The sequence below is a fragment of the Motacilla alba genome, chromosome 2 (genome assembly GCF_015832195.1).
Source record: "Motacilla alba alba isolate MOTALB_02 chromosome 2, Motacilla_alba_V1.0_pri, whole genome shotgun sequence".
NCBI lineage: Eukaryota > Metazoa > Chordata > Aves > Passeriformes > Motacillidae > Motacilla > Motacilla alba.
In genome coordinates, this window is record NC_052017.1 from 2707454 (window position 1) to 2731210 (window position 23757).

The window sequence follows — 23757 nt, forward strand, 5'->3', positions numbered from 1 at the left end:
TACATCTCTAGAATTTATTTTTCTCCATAAAGAGCAGACCTCACGATGTGTCACTGTTGAAAGACTAACATGGGCTATTTTTAGATCAGACATTTTCAGGAGAAAAAGCTGAATTACCTCACTGCTTTTGCTAGTCTCTCTTCTTCCACAGGCTCATTTACAGATTATTTCCTTGTCTTTCCTCAGGGATCTTGCTCTGCTCATGTCCACAGCAGATGTGGCAGTGAGATGGTTTTTCCCTTGGTTTTGTGGCTCCTCTCTTGTTCCTCTCTTTGGAGCTGCATCAGAGATGTGCCATTTGCTTTTCCCATTAAAATCCCTCTCTTTCCACGTGTTTCCAATGGCTGAACTCTGGGAAGGGCTCTGCCTCCAGCCAGTGAGGCATTGGGCTCTTGACTCCTCCTGAAAAACTCTTGCACCCCAACACTCCGCCAATACCTCACAGTCAATAAGAAAAATTAATTTTGATTATTGTAAAAGAAAAGATTATTTCTATTGTAAAAAAAAAAGATTATTTGCTTGAGGGTGGGGCCTGTCTTAGACCTGCTCGAGGGCGTTCAAGAGGAAGAACCGAAGAGAAGGGACACAAGGGTGGGGACAAGAAGGCTGAGACACAACCCTGCCAGGCTTTTTCCTCGTGCCCAGTAGCACATTTTACTTTTGAGTAACGTTAGCCTTGAGAAAAATATCTTTCTTTTCATTTTTTAGGTGGGCCAGCTGGTCACTACATCAGTTTTACGACCCACCTATAAAAATACAGTTCAGGCGCTGGAGGCAGTAATTAGCTCAGAGCTGAACCTGCACTGAATATACATTTATCATTCTACTCAGTGGCAGTAACTTATCCATAACTCCTGAAAGTTGTCAATCTGGACCAGCTGATGAATTTATCAACCTCAATAAGAGCAGCTTAGTTGGACAGGAATTGTTCTGAATTTTTGAGGTACACACACACCCAACACGTAACCATGATCCGCCTCCTGTGAATGCAACAAAACTCTATAAAAAAAGGCAATCAACTCCACAGAAATGCCAGCACAAGCCTCCTTTGCCTTCTTTAGCAGGGATATGGTTTGTTGCAGGTTTAGGATTTGGGTTCAGGAAGGATTTAGACCAAAGAAGTACAAAGGAGCACGTGAGTGATTGATGCCCCACCTACCACAGCTGGACCGGGAACTCTGGAGTCTCACTGCCCCAGTCGCAAGAATCCCCCATCACCTGTACAGAATCATGGAATAGTTTGAGTTGGAAGGGACCTTTTAAAGGCCCTGTATGGCGTGTCCTATGTCTGGACACAACCCCTGTGCAGACCCCACATTCCTCCCTCATACCCATAAACTCTGCGGCTTCCTGCGGTGTGGAAGCTTGGGGCAGGGCACCAAGACTTCCTTGAGTCAGATTAAAGATATACTGAAGACATCCCATGCAATCCTGGTCAGTGATGCAGCTCCTGGCATTATTTATGGAGTAGGGATGGTGCATCCAGCAAAAATGTGGGCTGAGATTTGCCTCAATCCATCAATCTCGAAACCTTGAGAGCTCGAAATGCTCCTTTAAGGTACTTTGGTGCTGTTACCTGGGCTACCACCAGCACTGCAGCAGGAAGAGATTTACACTGAGATTCCTGCAGGTGTCTTCCATAGAAGACTGATAAAAACTCATTTTCCAGTGACAGATTTGTCCAGCACTTTTGTTTTATGTTGCACAGAAGACGCGACCTGTGGAGGGGCTGCTGACTGATTGGTGCTGCATTTGCACACAGCAAGAGCTGATCTTCTCCCCAGCCTGGTCAAGGAGGATTCCTTGACCTTATTTAAAAGATTTTCATAGATCCCACTCATGACCTGGAAGATGGGACAGCACTGGGCAGGTATTGCCTGCTTTGGAGATGCTGAAATTAAGAATTTCCAGCACAGGGACTGGCCCAACCCTACATGTCCATAACTACAGTTCCACTTTAGACACTCATAATCATAATTAAATTCAGGAATACATCACTTTTGAGCTGTTACCACCCCACCCCTACTGTTGAGACACCCACTTTAACCATAGCATGATGAAATCTGTAAAAATGATCCCATAACCAAAAAACTGCTCTGCTTGTAAGGCTACACAACGTGGTTAATTCCCCATCTCACTATCATGGAATTAATATAAGTGTGAAATTTCCAATAATTTTATAATCTAATTGCTCTGTCCATGGCTTAACATGGCCCATTAATTTCTGTGCATGTGGCATGGAGATGTCAGGATGGACTTGGTTTCCTAACATGTGTTTTCAATTTTCACAAGGGATTTTTCTCTGCTTTTAACCTAGCTTTTAGTTCACAGAACCAGAAAATAATTTTGTTTGGAAAAGACTTCTATTATCATTGAGTCCTACTGTAAATCCAGCACTGCAAGGCTATCACTAAACTGTGTCCCCAAGAGGGAGAGAGAAAGAGAAAGAAAAAGAAAGAAAAAGAGAAAGAGAAAGAAAGAAAAAAAGAGAAAGAGAAAGAGAGAGAGAAAGAGAAAGAAAAAGAGAAAGAAATAGAAAAAGAGAAAGAAAAAGAAAAAAAGAAATAAAGAGAGAAAAAGCAAAAGCAAAAGCAAAAGCAAAAGAAAAAGAAAAAAGAAAAATAAACTAACTTATGCTAACTTAGGCTTAGCAAACCCAACCTTTTGTGTAACAATAGCAAAAAAAAGCAAATTAAAGACAAACAAGCCAGACTGCCTGGCAAAAAGCCATCACTTTAATTTCTTCCCTCAGTTTAATTGCAGTTGTAGACCAGATTCAAACAGGTGGGCTATAAAAAAGCCCCACCAAGTTTATGTTTGATAATCAAAGTGAATTGTCTTCAAAAACTCAAATGAGAAAACTCCTCCTAAATCAATTGGGTGCCTTTGACTCCTTCCCTCCCTCCCTATCACGGGCTGTGACAAGCAGGGAATTTCTAACAATAAATTGCTGCCCTGGTGGGTGGCTCTGCAGGTTTTCCTGGGAGATGCACAGAAATTTAGGATGTTAGGAACAATATCTATGAATGAAGAAATGTGATTGAAGAAATTTTTTAAAGGCCATCTTGACAGAAGCAAAATGTCTCACAATGGAAGCACATGGACTCCAGCCTGGAAGTCTCTGTGAAAGCAATTTATGATCTATCAGGACTTATGAAAAATAAAAGACCTTCATGGGAATAATAATCTTATGTCTTGATGATGAAACTTTCAGAGGCTTCAAATCTAGGTGTAAAAACGTATTATTAACAGTGCAGACAGATCAATTTAACTGGATTCATGGTCACTGCCTGCCTCAGGCACAGGAAGAAGAGGTCCCAAACCCACATTTTCCCTGTTGACTTCTTGCTCTGCACCCATGGTGCCCCAGAAACCATGGGCTTAAAGCCCTTACCAGTGGCTAATTAGTTCCATTTATCTCAACCTGCTTTCCTTCAGGTCACAATGCATTACATTTTCATGCGCCCATCGTTGCCCCAAGAGCACACCCTGCAATACTTGCCTCATGTCAGCTGTCACTGGGCAATTTATGGAGCCATTATAACCTGGATTTGTGTCTGGGCCTGTGGATTTCTTAGCACTTCATAAAGCAGAAATGCCATTCCCAGATGGATGAGCTGGGCTGTACAGCCTGACCCAGGCACACCCCCCTGCCTCAGCCAGATAAGGCTTTCCTGCTCCCATCAAAACTGTGCAGCAGTGGAGACATCAGAAAGAAACTTTTGGATCAGTTTCTATTTCTATTATTTCTATTTCTATTTCTATTTCTATTTCTATTTCTATTTCTGCTTATTTCTTTCTCGTGCCTCCTCCACCTGCAACGAGGCTGGGCCACTGATGAACCTGCATGGAGCATTGTAACCCTCACTAGAGAATTATTTCTGCAGAAAGAGCTCAATCCAAAGTCATATGAAATCCAAAGTCCCAGGACTCAATTTAAAGCTGATTTAAACTTGGTTTTTCTCTTTCACCTTCTCAGTGCCAGCTGAAAATGGCAAGGTGTTTATAGAAACAGAATCCCAGAATGGTTTGGGTTGGAAACCTTAAATATCAACCAGTGCCACCCCCTGCCATGGGCAGGGACACCTTTCGCTGTCCCAGGGTGGTCCAAGTTCTGTCCAACCTGGCTTTGGACACTTCCAGGGTTGAGGTCAGGATTTACAAGGAAATTACAGGAGACAGCCTCTATTTCATGTGCAAAGCATGGCAGGAGCAGATCCTGCAGTGATTAAAATAAATGGAGTTGCACCAGTAAATTTTGTATTAAAATAAACTGAGTTGCACCAGTGAATTTTGTATTAAAATAAATGGAGTTGCACCTGTAAATTTGGCATTAAAATAAATGGAGTTCTACCACTTTGCACTGATGAAAAATGTGGCGCACATGGCTGCTCTTCATGCCTTGCCCACTTCCCATGCAGGCTCCCTCAAATCCAACACTGGATTCAGGATTCAGGCAGAAACTCTTTTGTCTGCTTTCCCTCACACAAGAAGCAACTTTAAGCCCCATGACTGTGATCCTCAAGGCAATTTAAGAATTTCTTTTTGCTGATTTTAACAGGGGTTATGTAACTGTCAGTCTTGAAGGACTCAGCCTTTCTATTTTGTCTCTCAGGAATTCCTGTTTGATTTTTGGGAGCTGTCTTGTGAGTATTTCTGAGATGCTGAGTAGCTCTGGCTGCTCTAACCTGGGTGTCAGATGACTCAGAGTTGGGTTCAGGTGTAAAAATAGAATTATCTTGGTAAATGGGTTAACTGTGCCTGTTCTGTGCTCATCAATCACAGGATAAAGGCACTCATGAGCACATCTGCAGCGATAAACCAAGTCAACCACAAGGCAGCAACTAAAAAGAGAAGGTGGTCAGGGTTTTGATAAAGCCCTTGTTCACGTTTTTCCCATTTTCCCTCTTTTTTTGGTGTGTTGGTGCCAGCCCATGATGGTGGCACTGCTGTGTCCAGGATTACAGAATCACTTAAGTAAAGAAAATTCCTTCTCCAGAGTTCTGCCAGTCGGACTTTCATTCCTGTTATATTTCCTTCTGCCTCCATTCCTGTTTTATTTCCTTCTGCCTCCATTGCTGGGTTATTTCCTTCTGCCTCCATTCCTGGGTTATTTCCTTCTGCCTCCATTCTTGTTTTTTTTTTAATCTTCTGCCTCCCTTCCTTCCCTTTGCTTTCTTTCTGTTGTTTTGCATGATTTACAGGACCTTTCTCCAGGGCTTGTTTGGGGTTTTTTGTTTTGTTTTGTTCTTTTTTGTTCCTTCCCCTCTGTTTTGCTGTAAACCTTAGATTGTAGCAGTGATCATCAGATATCACCCAAGGAAACAGCTGACTCTCTAATATTTGTTTTGCTTTAACACAAGTGCATAAAAAACCTTCTCCTATTCCATTTCTCCATCAGCCTGCAAATCGTGGTGCTCCCACATGGAGCTGAGTAGCCTCACTGCTGGAAATGAAAATGTATCTGTCTTCAACTTCCATAAATAAAATTCATTTAGGGGCCTGTAGCTGTTATCAGTTTGTCCTGAGGGAATTAAAGTAAAAACCACCAATTTTTCATTCTGAAAATGTGAGATATGCATGTAAATTCTCAGCTGCTGAACTCCCACTCTCCTTCGCAAAGAATGATTTTTGTGTTGGAATTTTTTTGTTTTACTGGTATAATACAAAAGGGAAAAGATAAATGATGTGATCTCCCTTGGCTGAATCTTCAGCAAGGGAAAACTTGCAGAGCTCAGAAAAAAAACATCAGTCTCAATTTAATCTGTAGAATCTGATCTTTGTTTACAGCAAACTGTTGGCTTTGTCTTCAGCAGGGCTGGAAATGTAAGTGGTTCATCATTATTATGCCAGCCAGATATGACAGTAATGAAACTACATCAAAACCTATCCCTAAACCCACAAAAAATTAAATAAAACAACTATTGAAGTGTTCAGTTCAATCCTTCTACCACATTTGTTGTTTTGACTGCTGTTTTTTACAGGGTGTACCCCAGGGAGAGAAGGAAAGGGGAAGATAAATTGTGGGAAGAGAGAAGGACACTAAACTTAAGGAAATCAGTGAGAAAAACTAAAACTTCTAAGGAGGACTCTTGAGTCTGGCAGGAAAACCAAACCAAACCAAACCAAACCAAAATGGAAAAATGAAGGCAAATCCAGACTGTAAAATGGTGCAATTTTTCCCACACCATGAACAATTTGCAGATGTAAAAATAACCACGTGTGGTGAGTTTCCCATCAGAAATGACCAATTAGTGAGCCAGAACATAACCTGAGTGAGTCAAAACCAATACTGAGGAAGTTGAATTGAAGAATTACTGAAGAAGTCCAAGTGGGTGGTTCCACAGAGCCCTCTGAGCCTGATCATCTCCACATCCAAGTGCTGAAAGCCCCAGCTGACAAACACTCTCGAGCAGATGCCTGGTTTTAATCCATTTAAGCCAATAGGATGATTCAGTTCCATATAATTACAATTTAAAAGCTACATAAGTACTTTATGAGAGAGAGGGAGGAAGAGGGTTTGGTCTCCTCATGGTACCTTGAGCAGAATGTTGTGTCTGTGCTTGGCCATCACACCCCTCTAGAAAATTCCCTGCAGCATTTTGATCTTTACTGGAAAATCCCATGAAAATTCACTTTTGGAAGAGGTCAGCCTAAGGAATCTCCATGAGCCATGAGTTTTAGCATAAGTCTCTGTTAATTTCGTGAGAGTTCTTCTCTATTTGACTTCTTACAGTATGTATTGTGAATCTGTTAGGATTGTGGTGGTAATAGATCTGCAGTCATAAGGTCATAAGGTCCTAGACCATAATTACTAAATAAGGTACTAGATCATATTAACTAAAAGTGTTTTTTAATAGTAGGGAGAGCTTAAGCTACTCTCTTTAATTGTTTGCCTCGAGTCTTCATGTCATGTGTCAGTGGTACATAACTGGGATTTGTATTTTGTTGCCATATTTTATTGGTATGGCTATTATTTGAGTTGATGTCAAAAATCTCCTTCCTTTCTTGTTTTTTTTGTTTTTTTTTCCCTAATCTCTGCTTAATTGGTAGAACTTGGTATGTCTCTTGAAGGATATTCTGTATTATTATTTGACCTGACTCTTGGAATATGAGGAAATGGGACTAATTCTCTGTTTGTATTCTGTGGGTTGGTGTTTTGAAAGATGCTCCCTCTTCAGGCTTTGAGGCTGTATTCCTTCCTTCCTTCACTGTGCCTAGACACAAATCTAAGAGATTGGGACACCTGGGAAGAGGAGAAGGAGTGAGGGACATTTACAAAGCCACCAGTGCTGAGTTTCCTTGGTGTGGGACAAGGGGCCTTGTGCAGTTCAGGGTTTAAAGATCATTTAAACCTGCTCCATTTAGCCATAAAAACAAACCCTGTTTGTCTGCTCAGGGTTTCTGCCCAATGACAATGGGTTGATTTTTTTCACCCAAGCAGCAAGACTTCACCCAAAAGCAAAACTCTTTCCCCCAGGAGTGATTTTATCAATAAAGTAGGACCAAGAACTACACATCACTCTGCAAACATCACCAGTGCTGGCTCACACCATCACTCACTGATGCTCATCACATATATTTTATATTTTGGCTGCATTGGCCCTGAAATGCTTTCAGCCACATTCTCAGGCATTGTGGCCCATAGAAATGCTCCATAAATTAATTTTTCAGGGTGTTTATGTTGAACTCAGCAGCAATCCAATTCTCTTTGAGTTTAAAATGGTGGAGAGGTAACACCACACCTGACGTGTCCCAAACTGGGTAAAATGAAGTAAAAATGCAGTAAAGCCTATTAAAAAGTTTTTTTTTTATTTTTTTATTACATCTACATCTTCCTGCGTTGGAGTTCCTACTTGACTGAATCAGTGACTCATTCATTGGTTAATGTATTTTTGTGTGGCTAGAGCACAAAACATAATTTAAAGTCTTCTTACTGCAGCAGGTAATATCAAATTGAGGACTTTGGTGCCTACATCAGAAATGCTGGGAGAGATTTCTATTCATTTGGATTTTATAGCCCTAAATCTGTTCTGTCTTTACCCTTTCATTCCCTAAAGGAACCAAGTGTGGCGTTTCTCTTCTAATGAAACACTTTTATTGCTTTGGGTTTGCCCTGTTCTAAACCAGAGTAGCAGTGAGAGCATTCAGCAAATTGTTTGTTCAAATCTCTCCCCAGACTGAACGAGCTCAAGGCCACATCCATTACACTCACAGCCTTCAGTGAATTGTGTATAAAACCCTGACTTTATGAATTAGCACCGGGTCTCCCAAGTCAAGATTTATCCGGCAAGTTCAAAGCACAAACTTAGCTCAAGCCAACCTAACCTAACCCAACCAACCCCACAGGAGCACAATGGATTTTACAACAATTTTTCCTAACAGATTAATGTTAGGAGAGGCATTTTGTGTCAGTGTTTTTAGACTGTGACCTGTTGTCCAAAATGCTGGTTCAAGACTGCAAGGTGTAGCCTAATGTGGTGGAGACAGATTTGTCCCACATAAATTTATTACTGATGTGTGTCATCCAGCCGTTCAACCTGAGCTGGCCATCAACTCAAAAATCTTCTGATTTCTAAAACAAAAATGTTGTAGCCGTGGGGCTACCTGCAAGTGCAGGTATTCTGGATTCTGCAGGAAAATTCTGTATTTACACCCAGAAATGTTTCTGGATGGATGAGAAGCAAACACTTCTCACTCAGCTCTCTGCAGCTGTGCCTCAGTCCTGATCCAGCAGAATCCAGAGCAAACTCCCACAGGGATCAGAGGTGAGTTCACACTCCATGGCCTCTCCTGGCTTGGCTGCTCTGCCAATTTGCATTGACAATTAATCTGTGGCAATTGATTCCAGTTTCCATGTCTTTCTACCCATTTATGGACCTTCACAAGAAAATCCTATTCCAAGAATTCAGATCCTAGTGGATCACAGAGAGGAAGAAGCACACAGGGAAAGGAATCATGCTGCACACAGTTCTTGGGTAAAGCTGAGAGGAGGCTGCTCTGGGTTTCAACTCGGACATGATCAAGCAGAAAGGTCATTGTAACAGCAGGGACAGGACTCAGGGTAAGGATACAGGAAAGCCAGCGAGCAAGGAAGAAATTGGGTGGATGGAAAAGAGAATCCTTTTTTCTGGCAGTGTATGACAAAAAAACAGGTCCAGAGGTATCAGCAGGCAGCTCATCTAATGCTCTGAATTTACTATGGAGGGTTCCTGTTTTTCTTTTTTTTTTTTTTTTTCCTGGATAAATAACTTCTGATCACATCTCTTCATTTTGGTGATTTCAATTTCCTGCCTAAATTTATTCATGACTGGTGTCCTCTTACGTCAGCGTGACCTTTAGACAAACAGCCCTTCTCCCTCTTAATGTTTGCTCCAGCTGATAACACTGAGTTTGAAAGGCTAAAAAATAACCCAACTCCTTTATTCCCCTCATTTATCATCCCAGTAGGGAAATCTCACAGTTGCAGACAGCGAGCGTGGGCTCCTGATTCAGATGAAAAATGGGTGATGATGTCTGCACAGAGATTTCCTGCCTGAAATCCTGCAGGGATCTGGTCGCTGGAGCCCAGAGAATCACCCACATGCAGGTGCCTTCTCCCAAAGGACTGAACAGCATTCCAGACTCCAGGGAACAGATTAATTAGAGCCCACTATCTGTGGATGCACATAACACAGATAGCTCGTGTGTAAGTACTTACCCCACGGATAAGTAAAATTATTTACGTGAATTTGGATCTGACTCCCATCCTCAAGGAAGGAAAAGGTTTTACTGAACCCCTAAACACAAACCTCCTTTGACCAGGATATCCAAGAAATTAGAATGTGGATGGGAGATGGACACAGGACTGGCAGGAGCCCCACAATCCTGTACAATCTCTCTTGTGGGTTTGACCTGATAAAATCCTTAAGGTTTGAAAACACCTCTAAGACTATCAAGTGCAACTTCAGAAAGGACCAGATACAAAATATAAATATATACATTTTGGACTCTGATAATCAATTTATTCCTTCTCCATATAAGTCAAATGGCAGCAATCATGGATTTATTTTTTTTTTTCCTTTTAAACAAGAGGAGGATTTGAAATCTTCCCAAAGTACCACCTCACATGCATTTGCAAGGTAATTTTTGGTGCATTGCTTAAGAGGGGCAAAAAAATGAGGTGGAAATTTCAAGGCTACTTACTGAACTCACGAAGCAGTGCTCAGACTCCCCACTTTCAAACAAGATGACATCCTTGATGAAGACTGCAATGGCTCTCATGATGAAGGACATGAAGAGGTGCATGTGAATGTAATTTCGAGTACAGTGTAGTTTTCTGTTGGGAAGAAATGAAACATTTCTGATTAGCAAATCTTCTCAAAAGTATTATTTTTATATTTACACATTTCTTCTACTATGACATAGAGTCCCAATTAAACATTAGAAACCCTGAGCCAGGCTCTGGTCTGATGAACACCACCACAAATCCACTTAAGCCTCTTTAATTCCACAGAACGTGGCAATCCACGTATCTGCAGCAGCGCTGCTGCTTTTTCAATCCTCAGAAAAACAGGAAAAAATACAGGATGACAGAAAACAGGTCCATCCCACTGCTCTCCACTGGAAAAGAAATGTTTTTGACTGAGCAGACTGTGCTCATGATAAAGGGCTTTCTTCTACAGAATGTTTCTGCTGCAATAATTCTTTTCAAAGTGAAACGGCTCTTCAAGCAGGCAAATAAATTCTTAAAATCTGCTGCCAGAATTAACACATATTACAGACTTCCTGGAATAATATGAACTATATTTTCACTTAAAAATTACTGGTTGTTAATGATACTGAGAACTACACTGGAGTTTTTCTATCCCTTGCCTGCTAATATTTTGAAGACAAATTCTGATCAAATAGGAAATTTTTTTTCAAGAGAGAATTTACACCAGCTAAAGTGAAAGGCCTAATAGTCTGGAAATGGGTGCTTTGTACAGACACCAGAACCACACCAGACCTCACTCAGCATCACAATGAAATTACCACCTCTTAACGAGCCACTGGGCCCTGGCAGAGGTTGTGCTGCTAATCTCTGATGATGGCAAAATAATGGGGCTGAGCTGAGTCCTGTGTGCCTGAAGGCCAAGGCAAGTCAAGTTAAGCTGTTTCCAGCCAAAGAAAAACAGGATCCTTAATGGTTTCACCAGCCTGGCTGGCATCTTGTGCCTTGAGGAGGCTGTTGGCATGTGTCTGATTGACTCCTCCATTGTAAGAGGAGTGGAGAGAGCACATGGGAAGAGAAATGCTAAGTTCCTGAAGGGTGAGGCCAGCCTTGGTGTGAGTTACCCTAGAAAATGTGCTCTGTCTTACATGAGGAGATGGAACCTCTTCCAAAGGGTTCTTCCATCTCAGCTTTTTGCTGATCTCCCTTTACATAAATTAATTTATAATAGGAGATTACATATATGCAGACTTCTTCACTGGAGGCACCCAAATTTAGATGCCTGAATGTATTTCAAAAAAACAGAGAGCAAGAATTAATCCATTTGCTGCAGTCTGGGATTCCAGTGCCACTTGGTGAGCTGCAGACTATCTGCCCATCCATCCATGAGGCCCTGGGTCTCCTGAAGGCCCTGCATCCCATCTGCCACCAGCAAGTTTAAATGGCCCTGGGTGTCTCTGTCTCGCCATAGAGTGACAGCAGGAAGTGTTTTTGGAAAAGACTTTGGGAGGAAACAGGTTACCCAGAGAAACTGTGGATGTTCTATCCCTGGAAGTGTCCAAGGCCAGGTTGGATGGAGCTTGGAGCAACCTGGGATAGTGGAAAGTGTCCCTGCCCAGGGGATGGAATGGGATGATCACTAACGTCCCTTCCACCTCAAACTGTATTGGGATTTTGTGATCCTGGATATTTTTGGATGCGATTTTGGATAACATTTTGAATACCTACTTTAGGCAGAAATTCCACACTATCCATATACAGGACTCTATGGACTGTAACGTTCTACCAGAGATCCATCATAGAACAATCTGCCTTTGGTGAGATGAATCCACCCAAATAACTGGATTTGGGTTGCAACTCCCACACAGATGCCACAAATCACACACCACAACGCAGCGACACTGAAAGATGGAGCACAGATTGACAGAAATCTTGGGCATCTTCCTGTAACACTCATAGCCTGCACAGCCTGTAAATCACCAACCTTTGAGCCCCTTCCCCGAGCCTTTTTCCTGCTGGTGGCCTTACCTGAAGAGGCACAGAATGATCATGGCAGCGGTGAGGGCGATGAGGGATAGGGTGTGTCCGATGGTGTAGCCGGTCTTGACCGTTCCGTAGAACGCCGTTTGCTGGTGTGAAAGAAAGAACACAGATCTTTCAAAGAGGTCCAGAAATCCTAAACACAGCACCACTGACTGCTGGGACAAGGAAATCATCCTTCTCCATTCTCTTAGGACACCTCTGACTCCTTCACCCTTTAAAATCCCGCCCAGTAGCGCACGTGACTCAAACACCGCCGGTGTGAGTGTGGAGAACTCATCCGGTTGCAGCAGGGCTTGGACCACTCCAAACCCAGGGTAAAGTTACACAAGGGAAAGGTTCCTGCTGGAAGGAGGCTGATTTGACACCTGCTCCAGCCTAAAACCTCGTGGAACAGGAGTGATCAATGTTCAGCTGCCGGGTCTGATGTAGTGAGAGCAGTGAGGTTAATTTTATTAAGGAGGTCTCAGGGCAGAACTGTCTGGGAAATTGGTTTGGTTTTGTGGGATTTACACTGTTGTTTAGGCAAGTAAAACGTTCTCACTTTTAACTCAGAAATATGTTTTAAGTTGGAAATTGTTTTTTCTCTTTGGTAGCACACAGAGGGAATCTCTGAGCATGGCACACCAAAGGCCTTGGATCAAAAAGGGAATCCCAGTGTAAATAAAATGGGCAAATCAGCTCTCCAAAGCTGTCTAGAAACACTCTAAATCAATAGATTTTGATTTTCAGCTTAAAAAAAAAAAGAAAAAATCAAGAGCTAAAATTATTTAGACACTTATCAATTTTTAAAAATCTGAATTTTTATGAGAATCTAACTCAGTTTATGGAGTTTTTTTTCCAGCTCTTGATTGACCCTCCTCTGCCCTCCTTGACACCATCTTCTTTAAACAATCTAAACAACCAAAACCACAAAGAGCAGGTTAGACAGAAAATCAAAACCCAACTTTGTTTGGAGAGATACTCTTCCATAACATTGGGAGTTGACATTTTTATGTGCTATTTTCCCAGGCTTTGACAAGTATTTGGTACTTTACAGAACCAGGGAGGCTGGGATGAGCTGCAATCCCTTAGCATTTGCACAAGCCAGCTTGGAGGGGGGTTAAAACAAGAGAGTTTTCAGAGATAACACTCTGATCTTTGACCACAGATCTCAGAGGTGGTTAAAGCACCATTTCCTTCCAGCCACATCACTGAGAGCTTTGGGTCACTCTGAACAGATAATTCAAGGGTTTCAGGACAGTTTATCTGCCTGGTCTTGCCCAGGTAAACCTCTGCAGGTGAGACCTCGCCCGAGGGGGGCAGAGGGGCAGAATCCCCCCTTTCACTGCTGTGGGATCAGCCCAGGATGCAACTGGATTTCTGAGCTACAGGAGCACATGGTCAGCATGTGTCCAGCCTCTCATCCACCAGCACCCCCAAGATAAAGTCTCTTTTCCAGCCTTCCTGGAGTTTGGGATCCCAAAGGCAGCTCTGACTTTTCTAATTAAAGCAGTCAACCTCCCTCATGTTTAATCTTTCTCTATTATCTCTATTTTTGATGGCACCAGAGCAGAACTGTTCCGGGAAAGACTTGGCCAGCAGGAGGAAGGAGCTCGTGGTAGGGGACTGTAGGAGGAAGAGGTTGTCCCACGTTTCATTTAGGAGAGCAAAGTAGGCCTTCTGCTTCTTAGAGCTATTCCCAGGAGCAAGTTATGCACAGAAGGTTCTTGATGTTATTCCACAAGCAAATCCCTGCTTTCCCCCCCATATTTTATGGTGACTAATCCTTCTTGTGCAGAGAGGGTTGGTTCTTCATGCAGCTTTAATGCAGGATGTGGGGTCATCTCTGCTCTGGAAACAGCACACAAAGGCTTCTCACTCTTCACTGCACTTGCTAATGACACTTGGTTCCTATTTCAGAGATATCAAAGCAGAGAATTTGACCTAAGATCATAAATGGAACTGAAATTTCACTCAGGGTCCAGATTATAAAATATTCTTATTAGAAAAGAAAGGGGTGTAGATAAGTGAAGGCAATGCATGGCAGGATGCCTGGCTGTTTTACAGAATGAACTCAGGCAACTTCATCATTGTCTCTTTGACTTCTAAAAGCTTCTGCTTAATTTAACAGGAGTGTGATAATAACAATTATTTGAGGTAGGTGCTAAATTGAGATTAACTGAGATTTGTTTTCCTTGGTTTCTATTCAGTAACCTCAACATTTGTCCCTTGGTTGATGACGGGAAACAGTCACAATTTTGAGAGAAAAAGAAGATAAATACTGATATGAAGTCTTTCAGGAGCTAAGTGTTTTGGGGTTCATGTCACCCAGCCCAAAGTCATTGGGGTTCCCTGGAGAGTAAATGAAATTTCTTTGTAGAGAAATGTGGGCAGAACTGACCTCTGGAGGTGCCTCTCTATTTCACCATTTTCAGGCAGAACCTACTGAGACCTGGTGTTGGAACCCTGGATACTGAGAATTTTAGACTTCCTGTGTTGAAAGGCAGAGATCCTCGAGAGAACACTGCCATTGACCTGAAGCCATTGAGAAAGCTTCCAAAATTGATTAATAATACAAAGGTTAGGAGGGTATAGTTTAAACAGAAGTGTGTAACATCACATAGTGGAAAACTTAAACGTTTTAGAATATTGTAATATATATAAGGCAAGACAGAAGCTCTAAAGCAGTAGCTAATCCTTCTTCTTCACCTTCGTCTCCATGAGTTTAGGTAGTATTTTATAATTAGATAGAAAAGTCCACATTGCAGAACACAAGTAGGTTGTTATTAGGTTAAAAATAAAAAATAATTTAAGTATCGCTTCTTAGTTACATAGTTTTTCCTTAAAAGACCTTCTAGAGATAAATACAAAGCCATTTTCTAACTTTTTAGTGAAATACTGTAAAACTCACAACTTAAAAGACTACAGTATAAACAAGAACTAATAAACATCTGAATCCAAACACAAAGTACCATCCTTATGCATTTAATCCTGACCCTGACCAAAGCAAAAAAAACCAAAAAAACCCCACAATAACCCTGGGGTGGCCCCTCTGAGCAGGTGGAAACACAGCAGGGAGAAGAGCATCACATCTGACAGAGGAGCAGGATAACAACCCCACTCCCCATTTGCTAATGCACCACTTTTAAAGGTCAGCTTGGAGAAGGGCTCATCATCACTGCATGGACCCCAAGAGCAGCAGCACTTTGGTGCCTACATCATCTGCTGCTTTGGGACTGCCAGAATTCACAGCTAAAACCTCACAAACGACCGTTTTTTTTTTTTCTTTTTTTTTTCTTGCTGTTTCTGACCTGAGATCAAAAGTTCATGAAGTTTTTAACTCCTGGAGGCTTATCAGTCTTTCCTGGACCTCATGTCCTGTACAGCCTGCTGTTTTTTTTTCTATTCCCTTTACTTCTTGCTCCCCAAACTCGCTGCCAATTCAACAACAAGAAAACAAAAATCTATTCTTCTTCACAGGCTGCTACTGCATGTTCACCCCCCACAGGCACCTTTCACACAAATTGGAAGAAAAAAAGCAAGAAAAAACTGTGTAAATCATGGGAAAATAATTAAGAAAGAATTAAAAGAACACAATAGAGGTTCTCCTGGTAACACAGCACTCTGGCAATGCTGCACTCTGGCAACGCTGCACCCCATTGGATGGCAGGAGCATGTCCCAGGAATTCCCAAATCCCCTGAGCAGCAGGAACACAAACCAGAGCGCGGGGTGGGGGTCCTTGCACAGCAGAGCTGGAGCTGTGGTTCTGCAGGCACACAGCTCAGCCTGAGGGATGGACACTTGAGGATGTGGAGTGGTGCCTGACCCTGAAGGCAGACTAAGGCTCTCTTCAGCACAGCCCTTAAGTTCTTTGCACCTCTGCCTTTGCTCTTTTCTGTTTTCTTTCCCACTCAGAGCTGGCTCAGCTCTGCTCAGGTCCCCTGTTAACTCTTGGAGTGCCTCGGCAATGTGTGACTGTGCACAGAGACCTCTCACCATATGGAGTCACAGAATCCCTGAATGGATTGGGTCAGAAGGGACCTTAAAAATCATTTCATTCCACCCCTGTCCTGGGCAGGAACACCTTCCACTATCCCAGGATGCTCCAAGCCCTGTCCAGCCTGGTCTTGGGCACTTCCCAGGATGTGGCAGCCACAGCTTCTCTGGGCAGCCTGTGCTGGGGCATCACTATCCTCACAGTGAGAAATTTCTTCTTCCCAATATCTCATCTAAACCTGCTTAACACCATTCCCCCTTTTCCCATCACTCCGTGCTCTTGTGAAAAATCCCTCTCCAGCCTTTTTGTAAGCCCCCTTTAAATACTGGGAACACATATTAATTATTGAGATTCCTATGTCCAACATTCACTAACACTGAGGCGTGTCTTAAACAGCAACAACAAAAAAAAAAGCATGAGCAGAGGCTTGATATAAACACATTATACAAAAATATATATAAATATTATATAAAAATATAAATACTGCAACATGTGATTGCAGTGAAATGTAACTTTCCATGCATAAGCTTTTTCTTGTTGACTGTGGGACTGCTTCACGTGATAAGTTTAGATTAGATGCTGAACTTTGAGTTAGGTGAGGTGAATCTTGCTTCTAACATTTGTTATCATCTTTAAACTTTACCCTTCATGTCTCAGCATGCAGCAAACCAGTAACAAACTCCTTCCTGTGGAATGACAATACTCTGCAAAGCTAATTATACCCAGGTCAGCGATTGCTAATTTATACACAAACAGTAACCCAGAGAACTTTTGGATTTTCTATCAAAAATTAGTAAAATTTCATGAAAATGTGTGTTCCCTACAGTGATGTGGATATTTAGCTGGTTGAGATGTGCAGACCAACAAAAGATAATTTTTATCCCTTTAAAGTTTTTGATGCTTGTGTTGCCATAGAAGGACTGGAACCACCGTATCTACTTAAGCATAAATATAAATATGGAGGGCTTGTTTCAAAGTGCACTGTGGAAAATAAAACACCTGAAGTTATGTGTGGGCATCACACAGACATTGGTCTGATCTTCTCAGGTCCTGACACCCTGGAAATTTTGGATGTCCTATCCCTGGAAGTGTTCAAGGCCAGGTTTGGATCAGCCTGGTCTAATGGAAGGTGGAATGGGATGATCCTGAAGTTCCCCTCCATCCCAAGCCATTCCATAATTCTGTGAGTCTATGACATCAAAGGGAAGATAATTTCCTTGACCAAACATTCGAACTCTGCTTCCAAAAATCCTCAAGAGGATCCTTCCCTCTTGAGGAATCAGAGGGGGAATGGGAAAAATTTGGCATGGGAGGATCATACAGTTCTGATATTGATCCCTGTTAAATCTTGATGTCCACCCAGGTTTACAAACCTCTTCCCCTGGAGTGCTGTTGGAATCGTATCCACAAGCTACAGTGTAGGGTGCAGGGTACACATCTGACCAGCCCTGGCTTGTACAATTCCTGGTCACATTCCCTGGAAGAAAAGAAAAGAAAAAAAAAAAAAAAAACATGATTTAAAAAGAAACCTTCAGCTCACTGTTAAAACAACTTCTGCCTCTTGTGGTATAAATGCCAAAGCACAATTCTTGTAACACTTAAGAGAAAAATTCTCATAGTTTTTCCCTGTTATTAATTTTTCATATTACACAGAGCTCATAAATGGGAGTTATCTATTCTGTTTTAAAGTCCAGACCTCAGTAAAAAAGTACATTTTAGTACAGAGGTGCACACAAAACATCTCTTCAAGTGGTACCATGCTGCCAGTTGTACCCAGACCTTTGGTTCCTGGCACTGCACCAGTATTGTTTGAATGTTTTATTGTCACATTGACTTTGTTCCTGGAAAAATTTTATCTAAACAGAGCAGTGAAGTATTTATGCCTTTCACTGTGCCTGTGAGAAGGCAGGACAGGGATAGATAAAGTTCTCATTTCACACCATGCAGATAAGGCTGGGGGTCTGGGAACTAAATCCAGTCCTGCCCACCCAGACCTTGCCTACATCTGAGCCCTGAGCCAATGTGATTCCTGGGAAATGTGCTGCACTCTGGTTTGTGAACAAAACACTTCAAAATTTGGCTGTGAAGGGAGAAAATCCACACACTGACAACCTGTATTGCCTGTTTTAACTTGTATACTCCAGGGCAGGAAGATTTCCTGGACTGTCAAGCTTGCTGAGTGCCTGGGGCCTCTGACCAGCTAAAAAGAGTTTTAATTAACACAAGAACATCTCACTCCTTCAGCCAAACTGTCAAAACTGAAGTTCACACGGCTCTTTGGTACTCAGAACTGCCTGATCCATCCAGGACTGTGAGGGCAAAGCACTTCTCACTTTGGAAAACATCTCTGCTCCCTGTCCCAGCTGGACCTCAAACCCACATCAGCTTAATCCAGCAAGAGAAGAGACCAGCACTCAGGATAAACCTTACCCCAAGAGGTTTGTAGGCTAAAAGGACGAGGTTTGTCAAAAAATAACAAAGCAGAAATACACCCAACAGCACACTGTAAATTCCCCTAGCACCTTCCCTGACCAGCAGTCCCCACCCTGCCCACCTCACTAAAATCCCATTATTGGCACATTCCACTGGTGCCATTCACCTCACAAAACTGGAAAACTGGTCAACACACCAGAACGGGCAAAGAGAAGTCAAACCTTGCTTCTTAAGGTGAAAAATGACACCAGTGAAGCTCAAAGAGCTCTGCAAACATTTCCAACAATAGAGCTCTTAGCACACAAGAGTTAGAAAACTCCTGCAAATGGGACCAGATCAGTTATGCAGCTGTGAGTCACAAAAACATTTGAGTATCACCTCCAGCAATTTCTGACACTTGAGTCATCTGAGCATCTTCCCAACCCTGGGCCTGTTGTGCACTGAGATCAGCGGCAGACAACCCCCTGCCTGAAGTCACTTCTCCAATCCCAGATGGATTTTCACATTAAACTTGCCCCTTTAATTTGTCTTTGCAGCAGATCTGAACCTGGGAGGGCTCTCAAAGGTGCTTTTCTTCATTTTCACAGCTGCTCCAGAAGCAGCAGGTTCAGCACAGCTCCACGGGCTGCTGTTCCAGGCTTTCCCTGAATGTTTGCAGTCCTTTCCACCAGGGTTCATATCAGGATCATAAAGGATCTTGTGCAAACAAATCAAGGACACAACTGTTGCTTTCAGCTTTCTTGAGTTATGCAATTTCTGTTATTTCTTCTTTGTTACAATGGATCCCATTATCTGAACTTCACTGCTTCCCATTTCCTGCTCAGAACTCTGTTTGGGGATGGCTTAAGATTTCACGGTGGTTTTAAATCTTTGTTTCTTATTCTCAGTGAGCTAAGGTGTGTTTCTTTCAGCTTATTTTTCTCCTGTTTCTTCTTTGCAATTGAACTTCCTCACAATTTTATGGTTATTTAAAAACTCTCACCTCTCTTAATACTTTCAAAAATTGTCCCAATGCTGTAGCAGGTGTGGAGACCAAGGTAGAGGAAAGAACAATGACAAAGCATCAGTGGGATTAAAAAAAAATAGTTAAAATTAATCTGATTTTAGGGAAACTCGGAGGAAGAGTTTAGGGAAACTTCCCAGAGAAGTTTTTCTACCACCCTTTGATGCTCATATCACTTTTAAATGTGGAAATTCACACACATGGTGTGATACAAGACACCCTTCTAAAGCCTCTCATGTTCACCTGATGTCTCAGAGGTACAAAAAGTACAAGGTTAGAAAAGAAATATTTGATCACCCTACAATTTGCCTTAAAGTAATGGATGATGTCTCTCCTCAGACCAAATACCATTTCTAATTACTACTATTTAAAATATCACTTTCTATACTGAAAATGAGCATAAAATTTGGGAAAGTGCCCCACAAGCTTAGCTTTCCTCTGAGGTTTACAGGCTCAGGTTAAATTGAAGTATCAGACAGATTTTTATGTTCCAGTGTCAAATCTCAGCTCTGCCACAGATCCCTGATGAAAATGAGACATTTTCTGTGGTCTTGCTGGCTCTTGTTTTTTTCCAGACTTTGGTCATAAAGTCTAATTATTTGTCAATGGAAAGGCAAATTTTTCAAAGCACCAGAAGTTGTATTTGCCATTTTCCAGAGCTGTTTTCTCAGTAATTTGTGTTACACAAGTTCTCCCTAAAATCTGGAGTACATTGAAAATGACAGTATCAGAAAACACAAACTTTCTGCACTTGGAATTTATCTCCAGCCTTTCAAAGTTCCCTAGATTTCCCAAAAGTTCCCATTTCCTATCAGACTGGAGCTAAACTTTTCAAACTGTGCTCCTGGAGATTTAATGAGAAAGGAGACCAGAGGTTTATAACTCCACATAATTAGTAAAGCAGAGTAGGTTTGTGCTCCAGGCTCTCCTCTGTGTTGTGGAAAAAGAAGAGGCAAGCCCCTGGTGAGAACAGAGTCCCCTCATTCTTGTGGTGTTAGTTAAAGCCATGAATTAATCTGGGGTTTTTGTGGGGTTTGTATTTAATTTGATCAATGTTACCACTCTCAAAGTGGTGTGACTGTTCCTAAAAACAATGAGGTGAGGTTTTCCACTTAAAAAAATCAAAAAAGCCACAACTAACTCTTATTTGATTTAATAATAACATCAAAATGCCTTGCAAGAGCTCAGTGTCCTGCTTTGACAGCATCCCAGAGTGGCTGAGGTTGGAAGGGACCTCTGGAGGTCATCTGGCCCCAAACCCCTGCTCAGGTGTGCTCACCTAAAATGGAAGAATGACTTCGAGTCCTTCAAGGATGGAGGCTGCACAAGCAAATCTTGTCTCAGAATTGAGACTCATGAAATCATCAAGGAATGATTTGGGCTGGAAGGGACCCTAAAGCCCAGCTCCAACCTCCCTGCCATGGGCAGGGAACCTCCCAGCAGATCTTCTTCTTGTCAGTGAGAGGAATTTCCTTCCACTTCATGCGAGTTATTCATGACACAGCACAAGAGGAGGGAGGAGTTTGTGGAGCAGAGATAAAAACAGAACATTTTCTTTATCAGAGGTGTTTGATCTGGGTGGGAGTCAAACACTGAACAGATGAACTGAATAAATGCACAGAGCTGTTGTCTTGCTCTTTAGTTTTTTTTCTCCTACCTAATTTCTTTCTGCCTCTCATCTGTTTCAAACACACCCTTCAAACTCTGAGACATGTCTGAAAGTTCATGTTACAGATGAAGTTTTACCTCTTTGATCTTCCTAGAAAAAAACCCTCTTATTGGCTTTTCATGGGAGTTTGAATTGAGACAAAGAGATCTGAGGTCAATCATGGCTCAGGGGTGTTGGGTTTTGCCCCCCTCTTGCTTTCCTTGCCCTTTTCCGTAACAACTTCTAAAGCAGAGGGGAAGGTGTGCTCTGCCCAGCAATCAGTCCTGCTTCTCTAGCACCATATTCCACGGACATAAATTGATTTTTTCAAGCAGAAATTATTAAAGCAGTAACACTTCTATTATTTACCATTCCTGAGACACTGCTGTGCCCACTGGCACATCTCTACTTTCATTTTTATTATTGATCTGCCCCACTGTTCCTGGGAAACACTTGAAATTTGCAGACAGCTTGCACTTAGCTGGATGCTGAAGCGCTTAGGCCTGGGAAAAACTTGTGGGGAAAGTCATGACAGGATAATTTCCCAATTTGCTTCCTCTGCTTCAGTTGTGGTCTCACAATTTCATTCCTTCAGTGCAATTTCTGCCCCCTGTTTAATGTTATTTTAAATTTTTGTGTTTAATAACCTCATGCCATTGTAGAACCTGTGGCATTGGGTCAGCACTTCAAACAAGACCAACTTAATTTTCTCCCTTTGTTGTTTTTCACATCACTTGGCCTGCAGATATTGCTGCCACACCTCCAGTGCCCTGAAACTTCCTGCACCCCGTTTTTGTGGCAAAACTCAATTTCCCCTTATTTTCCCTTTCCCCTTCCTGCACATCTCACTTCTAAGAGTGAAGATCCTGATCCTTAATACAGATAATTCCCCCTTTCTTAGCAATAACAATGTTCCTCTTGATTAGGCACCTTTTGTATTACGTTTGATTTCACATCCTAAAAAGAGAGCTGTCAAATTTTAGGAAGAAATTCTCATTAGATCTTTTGATCCTGCAATTACAGGATTCCAGGAAACATGTCGGAAAAAAAGATGCACATTTTTGGGTAGAGGTGGAGGTGTAGCACCAAGCCTTCAGAGGAGTGGGGCACAAGCATTGTGACACCTCAGGTGCAAAAAAATCGTGGAATGATAGAATGGCTTAGGTTGGAAAAGCCCTCTAAGATCATCAAGTCTGATCATTAACCCCACACTGCCAAGGCCACCATCAAACCATGTCCCCAGGTGCCACATCACACATTTTTGAACACTGCCAGGGATGGTGATGCCCTCTCCGAGCCTCCTTTTCTCCAGGTAATTTTGCCTTTCTGATATGAAGACACATGTGGGCAGCAAAGCACCTGAGCAGGTCGAGGGTTCTCAGTGAACTCCACAAAAACTACACTCAACTTCTTGGGTATTTTAATGACCATTTGTAGCAAATAAATAATGGGTATGGTTAATTTTGGGGTTCTTTAAAGAGGTGGTGTTGTCTTCTTCTTATCTGCTGCTCTCTGCTTCTCCCCATCCTCATTTTATTCAATTTTTGCTCCAGTTTCAGAAGCAATGCAGAATAAAAAGTGTTCACCAAGGAAGGGAAAGGAGAAGGGAAATAAACTTAGAACACCCGAGGAAAAAAGGAGTTTGGCAAACGCAAAACTCAGATGGATCTCACCTCGCTGAGTGGGATTCCAGAGCTTGGTTGTGCCCATCCCCACCCCCTTAGGTCAATTCATCTCAGAGCTGAAGCTTAAAAACTGTCAGTGCTAATTTAACCTGTGCATGGTGGACAATTTGCTTTTGGAGAAACTGTGAGACATAAATCCCTACTACAAATGTAATCTTCCACGTATGGAAAGAGAGCTGGAACACTCTGGTCAAGGGTTGGAAAGCAATGCACTTTAATAATGAAAGGTGCCAAAAATATTTTCATCCATCTCCCTCACATAGCACTGATGAACGCCATGAAATAATGAAAATTTTCTGGATCTGTGAATGCCATAAAAAATTAATGTCAAATGACATCAGGACAGTTTAAGGTTTTTAAATGCCACGAGACATTTTATCCTTTATTAACCATGAGATGGGATATTAGTCATTTGAAGAGCTTATTCTCCATGAGGCAGGAAAATCACATTAACTCTTTGTTCCCTGGTATTTCACTCTTTTCCTGATATAAACACATTAAAAAGATTTTCTCTGGCTCACAACTTGACAAAAGCTTTCCTGTTCCTGCAAAGGGATCAAAGAGTACCACACAAACATTGCCCAAATGATTGAGTTCCTTGAAAGCTGCTCGATGACACTCACTGCTACAAAGGAAGAGCTGCTTCACAACATTTAATGGCATTAATTTTGCAGCAAATCCCATAAAACAGGAGGCAATCTTCCCCTCCCTTTATTTAAGACCATCACTGCTTTCCCTGTTTGTTGATGGCTGCGTGCAGAGTGTCTGACTCAGAG

At 42.0% G+C, this 23757-nt stretch overlaps 1 protein-coding gene across 1 annotated transcript in view; it reads right to left on the bottom strand.

Annotated features, from left to right (window-relative positions):
* The window catches only part of VIPR1 (vasoactive intestinal peptide receptor 1), a 103620-nt gene that overhangs the window by 19800 nt on the left and 60063 nt on the right, over positions 1 to 23757 (bottom strand). The window contains exons 4-6 of the mRNA XM_038127409.1: positions 17586 to 17689; positions 12221 to 12321; positions 10186 to 10318 (exon numbers count right to left, since the gene is read on the bottom strand). Coding sequence (XP_037983337.1) covers positions 10186 to 10318; positions 12221 to 12321; positions 17586 to 17689 — 338 coding nt within the window. The remainder of the gene's footprint in view (positions 1 to 10185; positions 10319 to 12220; positions 12322 to 17585; positions 17690 to 23757) is intronic.